The sequence below is a fragment of the Papilio machaon genome, chromosome 16, assembly GCF_912999745.1.
Source record: "Papilio machaon chromosome 16, ilPapMach1.1, whole genome shotgun sequence".
Classification (NCBI taxonomy): domain Eukaryota; kingdom Metazoa; phylum Arthropoda; class Insecta; order Lepidoptera; family Papilionidae; genus Papilio; species Papilio machaon.
The window spans coordinates 5,492,867-5,504,278 of NC_060001.1; the positions used below are offsets into that span (position 1 = coordinate 5,492,867).

At 32.0% G+C, this 11,412-nt stretch overlaps 1 protein-coding gene across 1 annotated transcript; it reads left to right on the plus strand.

Annotated features, from left to right (window-relative positions):
• Window positions 1-266: 266 nt before the first annotated feature.
• LOC106713640 (retinoblastoma-like protein 1) lies at window positions 267-10,116 on the plus strand. The gene is made up of 19 exons (XM_045681481.1): window positions 267-543; window positions 747-883; window positions 961-1,164; window positions 1,470-1,660; window positions 1,882-2,042; window positions 2,500-2,635; window positions 2,869-2,948; window positions 3,893-4,056; window positions 4,281-4,491; window positions 4,813-5,022; window positions 5,466-5,598; window positions 5,714-5,803; window positions 6,001-6,122; window positions 6,667-6,846; window positions 7,251-7,377; window positions 7,808-7,905; window positions 8,380-8,541; window positions 9,195-9,353; window positions 9,746-10,116. The coding sequence occupies exons 1-18, from the start codon at window positions 406-408 to the stop codon at window positions 9,345-9,347; spliced, it is 2,697 nt and encodes an 898-aa protein (XP_045537437.1). The 5' UTR covers window positions 267-405; the 3' UTR covers window positions 9,348-9,353; window positions 9,746-10,116.
• Window positions 10,117-11,412: the final 1,296 nt, after the last annotated feature.

Genomic DNA, 11,412 nt, shown 5'->3' on the forward strand with positions numbered 1-11,412 from the left:
CTGTCATCTGTCAACTGTCAAAAAAGTCAAGTCAAAAAGTAATAGATGATAATTGTAAACGAGTTTGAGTTAATTTTTAATATTGTTACCTGGAATTTTTCTCGATAAGTTTCATAATGTTGTCTTTAAAGATTTTTAACTTCAATAGAAAAAGCAAAAGAAGGGTAGTATACAGCAAGTTTTTGAATTCAATTTCAAAACAAAACCATAGATATTGAAAATATTCAAGCGACAACATTTTTGACATTGACAAAGGATTGCGCGCGTATGGGAAAGGGAGGAGGGAGTTCTGCATTCTTCCCGCCAATGATCTGTCAAAATAGGACGTATTTGGGATAAGTTAAATATTGGGGTTTATGTTTTCTTTTATTTGTGTTTAATTACAATTTTATCTATCATACAATCATGTCGAAACCCGAGGAAAGTGAGGAAAATTGGATATCTGCATTAGACAATCTGTGTTCTAAGTTAAATGTTGACCCTGCTGCAGCAGAGAAGTCGAAAAAATCATTTTTAGAAATCAAACGTAATTATACTTTAGATGTAAGTATTTTAGAATTGTTATATTAATATCATTAGTTCTGATGACAGAATCAGTTCTTTAGAGATATGTTAAAAAACGTATGATCTGCAGATGAGACACGGACACGCACGTAATTCTTTTGTTTATGTTGATATTTCTAGTTAAATATCTTAGATTTTGTTAGTATTGTACAATAGAATTAATTTATACATGTCCATTGCAGGGGGATATACAACATTGGATGGCGTGTGCATTATATGTAGCCTGCAGGACGTCAATCACGCCAACTGTGCAATCTGGCAAGGTCGTGGAAGGCAACTGTGTTAGCCTGACTCGACTTCTTAGGCTCTGTAATATAAGGTGCCTTATAGCTTTAAAAACAACTGTATAAAATTATAATTTGAACATACATAATCATAAAAATTTTGATGTTACAGTCTTATACAATTTTTTAATAAAATCAAAAACTGGATGGAAATGGCATTGATGTCTACAGATTTTAAAGATAGAATAACGAGATTGGAACATAAATTTGCAGTTTCCACAGTACTTTTTCGTAAATTTCTTCCTATTTTTCAAGAAATATTTTCTGGTTTAACAAGTGAACCAACAAAATGTAATACAAAGAGCAAAAAACAAAAGTAAGTATCAATAAGTAATTGTTATAAACAAAAGATGGTAACCGGAACAACCTCAGTATGTAACATAGACTCACATAATATATAGCACTTATGTACATGCATAAGATAATAGTTGAACTTGAATAAGTAAGTCATAGTCCAAGCTTAATGGACCACCTCCATGAGAAACTAGCAGTACACTTACACAATTTGTAAACACACAATTATTTACTAATTATTAATCAAATTTAATTCCTTCTCAAGTTAAATACCTAATATTACTTAGTATATACCATATTATATAGCCTAAGAATTTTCTCTTGCAGATTACAACCTTGTACAACAAATGCACTATTTGAGTTCTCTTGGTGTCTGTATGTTTGTGTAAAAGGAGAGTTTCACAATTCAGCAGATGACTTAGTAGATATGTATCATGTATTATTATCATGTTTAGATTTTGTTTTTGGCAATGCCTTCATGTCTAGACGCATTGATTTAATAAATCCTGCTTTTAAAGGTAAGCTTGACATACTATTTTCTAAAATATAGGAAATTAAGGTAAATAAATATTGTTGAATTTACCATTAACTTTGATGAGATCAAATATTAACTTGATCATCAATTTTTCTAAATCTGAAAAAGTGATCAAATGCAACCGGATTTCCTTTTTAAATTTTAAATTAACTATTCTAAAATACCGGAGGAAGTAAAATTTCATTATATGTAATTTGTTTTTAGGTTTACCACCTGATTGGTTAAAAGATGAGTTTGAACTACCAAAAAAACCCCCATGTATTATATCAGTGTTGTGCGAGATAAAAGAGGGATTAGCAGTAGAGGCTGCTACAATGAAAGAATACAGCTGGAGACCTGTAATTAAATCATTTTTTGACAAAGGAGTAAGTTATTGTATATTTTTTTTTAGATGTTAACAAATTAATAAAAAAAATAGCTTGTTTTCCCGTGAATAAGTTGAGTTTTAAAATGATTCCTTATGATACAGTAATTTATTAGAATTAAAATTTAACTGTTAGTCTCTACAACTAAATACTTGTACAGAACATTACTGGTATCTATATCTATGTGAGTATTTTTTGTGAAAACCTACTTACATACACTTGTTTATTAAAAAAAAAACTTCTCAAAATTCCTGACCCAAAAAACCTTGCTTAATTTTATTCGCATTATCTTAATTACTTATCTGAATTAGTTGTTTATGTAATTTATCCATTAATAGTTAAAAATAATAAAATGGGTCAATCTTCTTTTTTTTTCAATTTAATTTCAATGTCATTAATTACAACATCTTTCATACATCCAAACATCAAGCTTTATAAATTAACATTTTCACTTCAGATTCTGAAAGGCAATTCCGATCAACTAACTGGTTTACTGGATATTGGAAACTTTGATGCAAATCTGAAATCATTGAACAATCTGTATGAGACATATGTGTTAAGTGTTGGTGAATTTGATGAGAGGATATTTTTAGGTATGTTGATAGCAAAGAGGTTTTATACATTCAAAAAGGTTTTATATTCATCTGTAAAAATTAAAACTCATATTTGACATGACATTAGAAAGTTGTCAATTGAAAATGGCATCATTGAGTTCTGTTAAACCTTTATTATTTTATTATCTTACTAATAATGGTAAAAATTATTCTTATAGAATAAAAAAATTACTTTAAATCAGTATAAAATAAATATTTGTGAATTATTACAGGTGAACATGCCAATGAACAAATTGGCACTAAGAAAGTTTCGGGTGAAGAGATCTCGCAAGTTATTGCTAGTTTTGGACCGGTGAGTAATTTTTTTTAGTTAGGAATTTGTATAGTTATTACATGAGATAGAGATAAAGCCGATGACCAATTTCCAGATGTTTAAAATTTATGTGGTACTCTTCCTATTTTTATATATAAACGTCCGTCCGTCCATAATTAAAAAAAACTTAATAAGTAGCCTATGTGTTCTTCCAGACTATGTTCTACATCTGTGCCAAATTACATCAAGATCGGTTGAGTTGTAGCAGAGATAACTTCAAACAAATATCCATCCATCTAAACATTCGTATTTATAATATTAGTAACTTACCAATGTAAGATGTGTCTGTCTGCTTAATACACTATTCACATAATTTTATAAAATAACTTTTTGTATAACAATTATCTAAGTTTTATCAAACTATAAATATTGTTTTCACACACCTATTTGAATTTAAGCAAAACATATTTCTTCAACTAATCAGTTGTCATATTAATAATTATTACCTTTTTTGGCAAAATAATCATTAACAGAAGTCATGACACTTTGTTACATCTTTTAACAGCAATTGTATTTAAAAGTGACATTTGTTTATTATCTACCCACTATTAATAATCCTAAAATTTTTCAAAAATACCAATGAAATAATTTAATAACACAGATTAAAAAAAAAAAAATAGTTTGACTGGTCAGTTTGTAAGTTGCAAGAATTATGTATATAAAAGAAAGTCGTGTTAGTTACACTATTTATAACTCAAGATCAAGAAGATCAAGAACTGATTTAGATGAAAATTGAGCTTAGAACTAGGAGACGGACATAGGAACTTTTTTATCTTGTGTGCCTTTTTTTATTCCGCGCGTACGGAGTCGCGGGTAAAAGCTAGTTTTATAAATACTGGAAAAAAAATGCATCTTTTTCATTGAAACTATATAACATGTTTACATTTGCCTTGAGTTTCCACTGTCTCTTTTATGTTTGACAGAGTGGTCGTGCATGTCCAGACACTCCTCTAACAGGGAGATGTTACTTGGCGGGGCGGGAGGAGCTGACACCGGTGTCGGAGGCCACCAACAGTCTGGCGAGACTAGCGGCATATCTCAGGAATACTAAACCATTCCCATCTGCTTCGCTTATGAGGCTTTTTGCGTAAGTACTACTGTTTTATATGGGTGTGGCATTAGCCATGTTGAGACGAGCTCGTCAAAGTTATTAACTTTACTGATGTGTTTGACCGAATTACAAATTGTCTAACCTTTAATGTCATTAAATATTTTGCTTTGTTATCGAGTTGCAATTAAATTAAATTTTAAATTAGAAATTATGTTAACTTTAGAATCAATAAATTTAATAGAAAATAAATTTGATTTCAGTGAATGTGGTGTCACGGAAGATATGATTAATGCGAAAGTAATAAAGCCCTTTAATGGTTGGACGGAACAGTTCTCAAAAAGCTTACGGGAGAGTAAATGCAGCAATGAAGCTATAACATTTCGTAATAACATGGTCTCATGTCTTTATTTTAAAGTATTTGAACATATCATTAGAGAAGAGCATAGAAAGAAACCTCAAGTATCCTTACAGGTATTTATTCAGGTTAATATTTGTTTATTATATTTTTACTTATCTAAATTAAAAAAAGATTTAATAACGAAGTGTTATCTATACTAATATAACAAAGAGGAAAGATTTGATTGTTTGTTTTTTTTTTGCATTGAATGGGCTCAGAAACTACTGTTTGGAAGCTATACTATCCCCGAGTGATAACTATACTATAATTATTACTAGTTTTTTTTTAATTCGTGTGGACAAATGATAATTTTTAACTCTTATATCCGTTATTTCTGTTTTTATCTCCTCAAAAAAAAAAAAAAAAAAAGATACATAAAGACTATGGTATTCCAGATGCTTCTATCACAAGAGACATATCAACTGACAGTGTTCGCGTGTTGCACTGAAGTAGTTCTGCACGCGTACGGAGTCCACTCGCTGCGGTTCCCGCGCGTGCTGCAGATATACGGCCTCAGTGCCTTCCACTTCTACAAGATCATCGAGCTGGTGGTCCAGGCGTTGGTGGATAAGCTCAGTAGAGATGTTATCAAACATCTTAATGCTGTAAGTATCATTCTGTACTTAGCTTTGTATCAGGCTGAAATCTTCAAAAGATACCCTGCTCCCAGGGTAAACACTGAAACTACCTCAGTGACCAACTCAAGTTTGAACAATGAGGGTTATGTGATCTACAAGAAATCCAACGGGACTCTCCTCTCCACCTCTCTCTTTCTCGCGCTCTCCCCCCCACTCTCTCACTGTTGAGAACTACAATTTATCATTGTTAGCCTTTACAAATCATGCATCAGTCAGATTGTAAAAAAATGTTGCCATGGTACTGACCATGCTATAGTACATTCACTCATTCACAATTTCACCTAGAATTACGTTTTGTCTTGCATACCAGTGAGATCTGCAAATAGTACAAACTAAAACCCATCTAATTCCCCATATGAATTCTTAGCCCAGAAAAATACAAAATTCTATATGTAGTAACTCATTGTTAGGTTGAAGAGGAAGTTCTGGAATCGCTGGTGTGGACATCAGACAGTCCGCTTTGGGACCAGCTCAGTAAGACACCAGTGCCCGCCTCTACTGAAGTCTATGTGCAAGAGTCTCCTCTATTCAGACGGAATATTGGTAAGGAAATAAAAATATTTCTAAAATCTTTTATGAATGTAATAAATACTATGTTTTATATTTTATCTCTAAGAATCAGGCACTTTTTTTTATTTGTAAAAACAATTTGTTTCAGGTGTGATAGATCGTTACCTAGCTCCAAAAGCAGAACAAGCCAAAAAGCAGCTATTTAAGGATAATATTAAACCTGGCCAGTCACTTCTAGGTAATATTTTACTCATAAATTTGTATAATGACTAGAAATAGACTTCATTTAGAAATAAAATGTTATAAATATACATAAAATATCTAACTAGAATTAATTTACTTGTTATTGAAATTCAGTCACACAGGAGTAGAATGAATATGCTAAGTTATTTCATCCTAAAGTGTAGTCAAAAAAAAAATAATTTCGTTTTTCAGTCCAAACAAATACGACGGCGAAACAAGATACAGTATGTCCTAGTCCAACATCGAATGGTGAAACAACTCCTAACTCAACGCCCAAGAAAGCTCACAACTCTTTGATACTGTTCTTTAGAAAGGTACAATATTATTTATTAATAACTAGCTTTTACCCGCGACTCCGTCCGCGCGGAATAAAAAAAATGCACACAAGATAAAAAAGTTTCTATGTCCGTCTCCTAGTTCTATCCCCATCAATTTTCAGCTAAATCAGTTCGACCGATCTTGAGTTTAAATAGTGTAACTAACACGACTTTCTTTTATATATATAGATATAGATGTGATTGATCTATCACTAGCTTTTGCCCGCAATTTCGACCGCGCAGAATTGAAAAAAATTAGGATGATGGTGTTGATTAGATGATGAATAGTTATTATATGTGTTATTTGAGATTATGCTCTTCACTTGGGCCAAATTTCAATAAGATATTTAGAAATCTAATTACTCACGGAATCGTACACATTTCCGGGATCATACGTAGCCTATTGTGTTCTTTCAGACTGTGTGTGTGTGTGTTTTTTTTTTTCAAATTACGTGCGGACGGAGTCGCTGGCGACAACTAGTAAACTAAAAATGCTATATTACTGTGGTAGAAAATATTCACAGTATACATATAATTTCAGTTCTACAGTCTAGCTGTGGTGCGTATGATAGACCTGTGTACTCGACTTAGACTCACCGACGAGGAGCTAAAGCGCAAGATCTGGACCTGCCTGGAGTACTCTGTGATGCACCAGACCCAGCTGATGCGAGACCGTCATCTCGATCAGATACTTATGTGTGCTGTATATGTTATTTGTAAGGTAAGATAATAGAAAATAACTCAAGCTTGTGATGCAGATTTCCTTTTAGAATGGGCCTGGAATCGACTCTTCTTTATTCATACACTAGCTGTTGCCCGCGACTGCGTCCGCGCTAAATTAAAAGAAAAACCTAAGTAGCCTATGTGTATTTCCAGACTATGTTCAACATCTGTGCCGAATTTCATCAGGATCCGTTGAGCCGTTCTGAAGATACCTTCAAAAAAAACATCCATCCATCCATCCATCCATTTAAACATTTGCATTTATAATTTAGTATTTATCACAAACTTGGATAAGTTGTTAAAAAATAAATAAGTATGTCTTAGACGGACCCAACATTGCTACTATTTCCTATATTAAATGTTTATTTTTTAATATTAATGAATTTATGCATCTTATTTCAGGTATCAAATAATCCTAATAATCAAGTGGAGAGAACATTTGCTGATATCATGAAATGCTATAGACAGAGGCCGTTGGCTGACAATCATGTATATAGATCAGTTTTAATTAAGCAGAGTACAGGAGATAGTGAGTATAAAATTTGCTTATATTAGAAAATAATTATCTGAGCATTTGAAATAAAGATGTAGACGAGATTAAAGACTTATTAGAGGGACTTAGGTTTTTTGTTCCGATAAAAAAAATTATTAGTGACTTTCGTTTGGTAATGAAATTGTCATTTTTCATAAATATATAGAACAGTGTATTTGTTATTTCCTTTAGAAGCTTTTGCCCGCGATTCTGTCAGCGCAGAATAAAAAAAACTTAGTAGCCTATGTGTTTTTCCAGACTATGTTCTACATATATGCCAAATTTCAACGAGATCTGTTTAGCTCTTCAGGAGATACGGATAGATACATTTATCAATCCCTCTAATATTTTCGCATTTATAATATAAGTAGGATTTTCTTTTTTTATAATTATAACCAATAAAAATTATTATTACATATTGTTTCAGATTCACCCGAACGAGGAGATTTAATCAATTTTTACAACAAAGTGTATGTGCAGTGCATGCAGAGTTTTGCCCTCAGATTTACTGGCAAACATAAAGATGTAAGATTTGTCATGTTTTCTTTCGAATTTTAAAGAATATTTCTACATATAGCAACTTCTTGTCATATTAACTGTCTCATTAAAATTAAATTGTCTTATAAAAAAAAATTGTTATATTAACTCTGCAACAACTTGATGAGCAAGTCGATGGCACAGTTCAACGGGAACTAAATAATCTTTGAATAAACTCATTAACTTAATAAACGTTTGGTCCTTCGAGTCGGATATATTAAATATAGAATATACTAATTTTGATTAATATTATGACTTACTAGCTGTCGCCCGCGACTCCGTCCGCGCGCAGTTAAAAAAAAAATGAAAAAATAGATGTTAGCCGATTCTCAGACCTACTGAATATGCTCACAAAATTTCATGAGAATCGGTCAAGCCGTTTCGGAGGAGTACGGGAACGAAAACTGTGACACGAGAATTTTATATATTAGATAATAATTATTGTTGTTGTTTGTGTTGTAGGAATGTGGGTTGTCACCACTGCCAGCGGGACGTGGTGACGCAGCGTGTTCACCTGCAGGACAACGTGTATCGGAGCGCCATCAGCTGTATGTGAAGCCACTCACCACTCCTCCGCATACAGACCATCATCTCACATACCGCTTCAGTCGCAGCCCCGCCAAAGTAAATCATTTTTTTTGTACCAGGATAGTAGAATGATAACTTTCTATTAGGTGAAAAAACTTAAGACTGGTTAGATCCCTTGGACAATATTTGAAACATATTTCAATCTCTTAATATGTCTAGTCTAACCTAACAAAATTTCATCATCAGCTCACTATATGTCCCCACTGAGGGGCGCGAAGCCTACCCTAAGTTAGGGGTGACCAGGCCATAGTCAACCACGCTGGCCCAGTGTGGGTTGACTTCACACATATCTTTGAATTTATTCTCAGATATGTGCAGGTTAAATCACGACGTTTTCCTTCATCGTGTAAGAACGTTGGTAAATGTACATAAGTAAATCGAAAATCACAGTAAGTAGCGGGATTTGAACCCAGAATCTGCAAATTGCTAGTCAATTGCTTAACCCTTGAGCCACCAACGCTCTAAATTTATTTCCAAGAAATAATTATATTGTTGAAATATATGTTAATATACTGTTTTTAAGAAACCGGATTCTTACCACGATTAAGCTGTTTGAGTTCCCCATATTCCAGTCAACCCGTGATCAAATATCGGGAGTTCAAACAGACTTTGTTAAAAATACGGTTTCTTACTAACAGTATATTAGTAAAAATCAGGAAAGTTTGAGTTTATTTGTTTTTATGTGTTAGGATCTGCATGCGATAAACACTTTGGTGTCATGTGAGGTGGGCGGAGTGAAGCGGTGTGCTGAAGGTGGTGATGTTATCAAACGACCGCGTTGTGCTGCTCCCGGCGTCGCCCGCAAGCTGCAGGGCCTCGTCAGTGACCGACAGGCTGTGTAGACACCAGTCAGTATATCTTACATAATATAACTGCCAATGTTTAGATCAGGGATCCCCAAACTATTTTGAACAAGTGACCCTCTTTTCCAAAATGAACCGTTATCACAGACCCCTCATGGCCAAATTACCTACTTTTAAGATCAATTATTATTATTAATTCTGACTTAGGTCCCTTCCTTTGTGAATCCCTGGTTTAAATGGATGGATGTTTGGTTGAAGGTATCTCCGGAATGGATGAATGGATCTTGATGAAATTTATCACAGATGTAGAACATAGTATGGAAGAACACATAGGATACTTATTTTTTTTTAACTTTTCGCGGACAAAGTCGCTGGCCACAAAATAAATATATCTTTAAATGAATTTCAACTTTACATATTAATATTTTACGTTACAGAAAATCATCACAAGTGCCAGACAGATGAAACACAATAGATTTAATATTGTAGTCATATTTATTTTATATTACCAAAAAAAAAAATATCGCCTGTGCTCTCTAGATGATTTTAGTTTGCGTACGTTTCTAAAACTTTGACGATTAATGAGTTTGTAAAATTAAAATCAATTATTGAAACTGTTTAAGTCACAAAATGTGCTGTCCCAAATGCATTGTCTACGTTAAGAGATGAATATGTCACTGACCAATTTTAAATTTTGCCAATTTGTTTTCGGACTAAGTATATATTAAACAGTAAATTAAGAAATGGGCGAATTATTGACAATATGACATATAAAAATCTAATAATAATAAAAACTAATGCCGTAAATAAAATTTGAAAGAAATCATGATTTTAAAATAAATATTTGACATTGAATCATACAAATCTCTTAACCTGTGTTATATTTAGTGCATTATGAAATGGGACAGCACAAGTAATGAAATAATATTGATCTCATATCTTATTTATGGTGGGTTATATTGATATGCCATATAAAATAACTTGCTCATCACTTAAGTATGATATATTTTTGAATATACGCTAATAGAATGATGTACGTATACGAAGAAAAAAGTTACATCTCCAAATAGATATAACTCTTTTCATCCGACGAAAAAGGTTACATTTCCAAAGAGATATAACTCTTTTCATCCGACGAAAAAGGTTACATCTCCAAAGAGATATAACTGTTTTCATCTGACGAAAAAGGTTACATCTTCTAAAAGTTATAACTGTTTTCATCTGACGAAAAAAAAACTTATCTCCAGATGGTAATCTCATTTCGAGTTACATTTCCAATGAGATATTTCTTTTCTACGGATGTGGTCTATTAATGAATAGAAATCATTGTGGTCACAAAATCCAATTGAAGTTGAAGGCCTGATTATTTCTATGTTTGTAGCTTGCTCCTGTATTAGTGAATGGAAAAACATATTTTTAAGTAAATAAGTAATCATTTATTATGTATTTCTTATATTTTTTTAAAGAAATTATGATTTTATATGTTATGGTTCAAGTGAATAGGACATTTCATAAATATGTTTTATTAATTTTTTTTTATTTGAATGTGGATTAAGTTCTGTATTCAAAAATATATATATATAAATTAATGTATTAAAACATAACTTATGTAATCTGATTAATTAACTTTATTGACTTATAATTAACAGATTAAATAATAAATATAATATTTAAATAAACACGACAATTATACATAAATAATATATTTATAATTTTTTGTATATAAATGATATACATAAAAGCAAGCGTAATCATAAAATAAATATGAGTAATAAAATAATAACTATTTTTAAATTGGACTTGATTTAAATGTATTTGTGAAATTTAACTGCAAAACACATACATATTGTTATTCCTATAATTTTATGGGAAAAGAACTAGAGGTAACATGTTTTGTACATGTTTTTTGTCAGTGAAAACGCACGCTATACTTGCTTATACTTGACCCATAACATATATTTGACTCGCTCTAGCATTTCTTTATATAAATTAGTATATATTTATATAAATGCGTTTTATATGTTTTAGGTACAAGTTACCTTGCGGTATGTTCCTCATGATTTTTTTATTTAACTGAATGTTAAATGCCGTTCAGTTTTGAATA

Bases quoted from the DNA above. Each gene is read 5' to 3' on its own strand.
- LOC106713640 (XM_045681481.1), top strand. From the start codon at position 406: ATGTCGAAACCCGAGGAAAGTGAGGAAAATTGGATATCTGCATTAGAC. The intron at 1,165-1,469 runs GTAAGTATCAAT...TTTCTCTTGCAG, and splicing joins ACAAAGAGCAAAAAACAAAA to ATTACAACCTTGTACAACAA. The intron at 5,804-6,000 runs GTAATATTTTAC...TTCGTTTTTCAG, and splicing joins ACCTGGCCAGTCACTTCTAG to TCCAAACAAATACGACGGCG.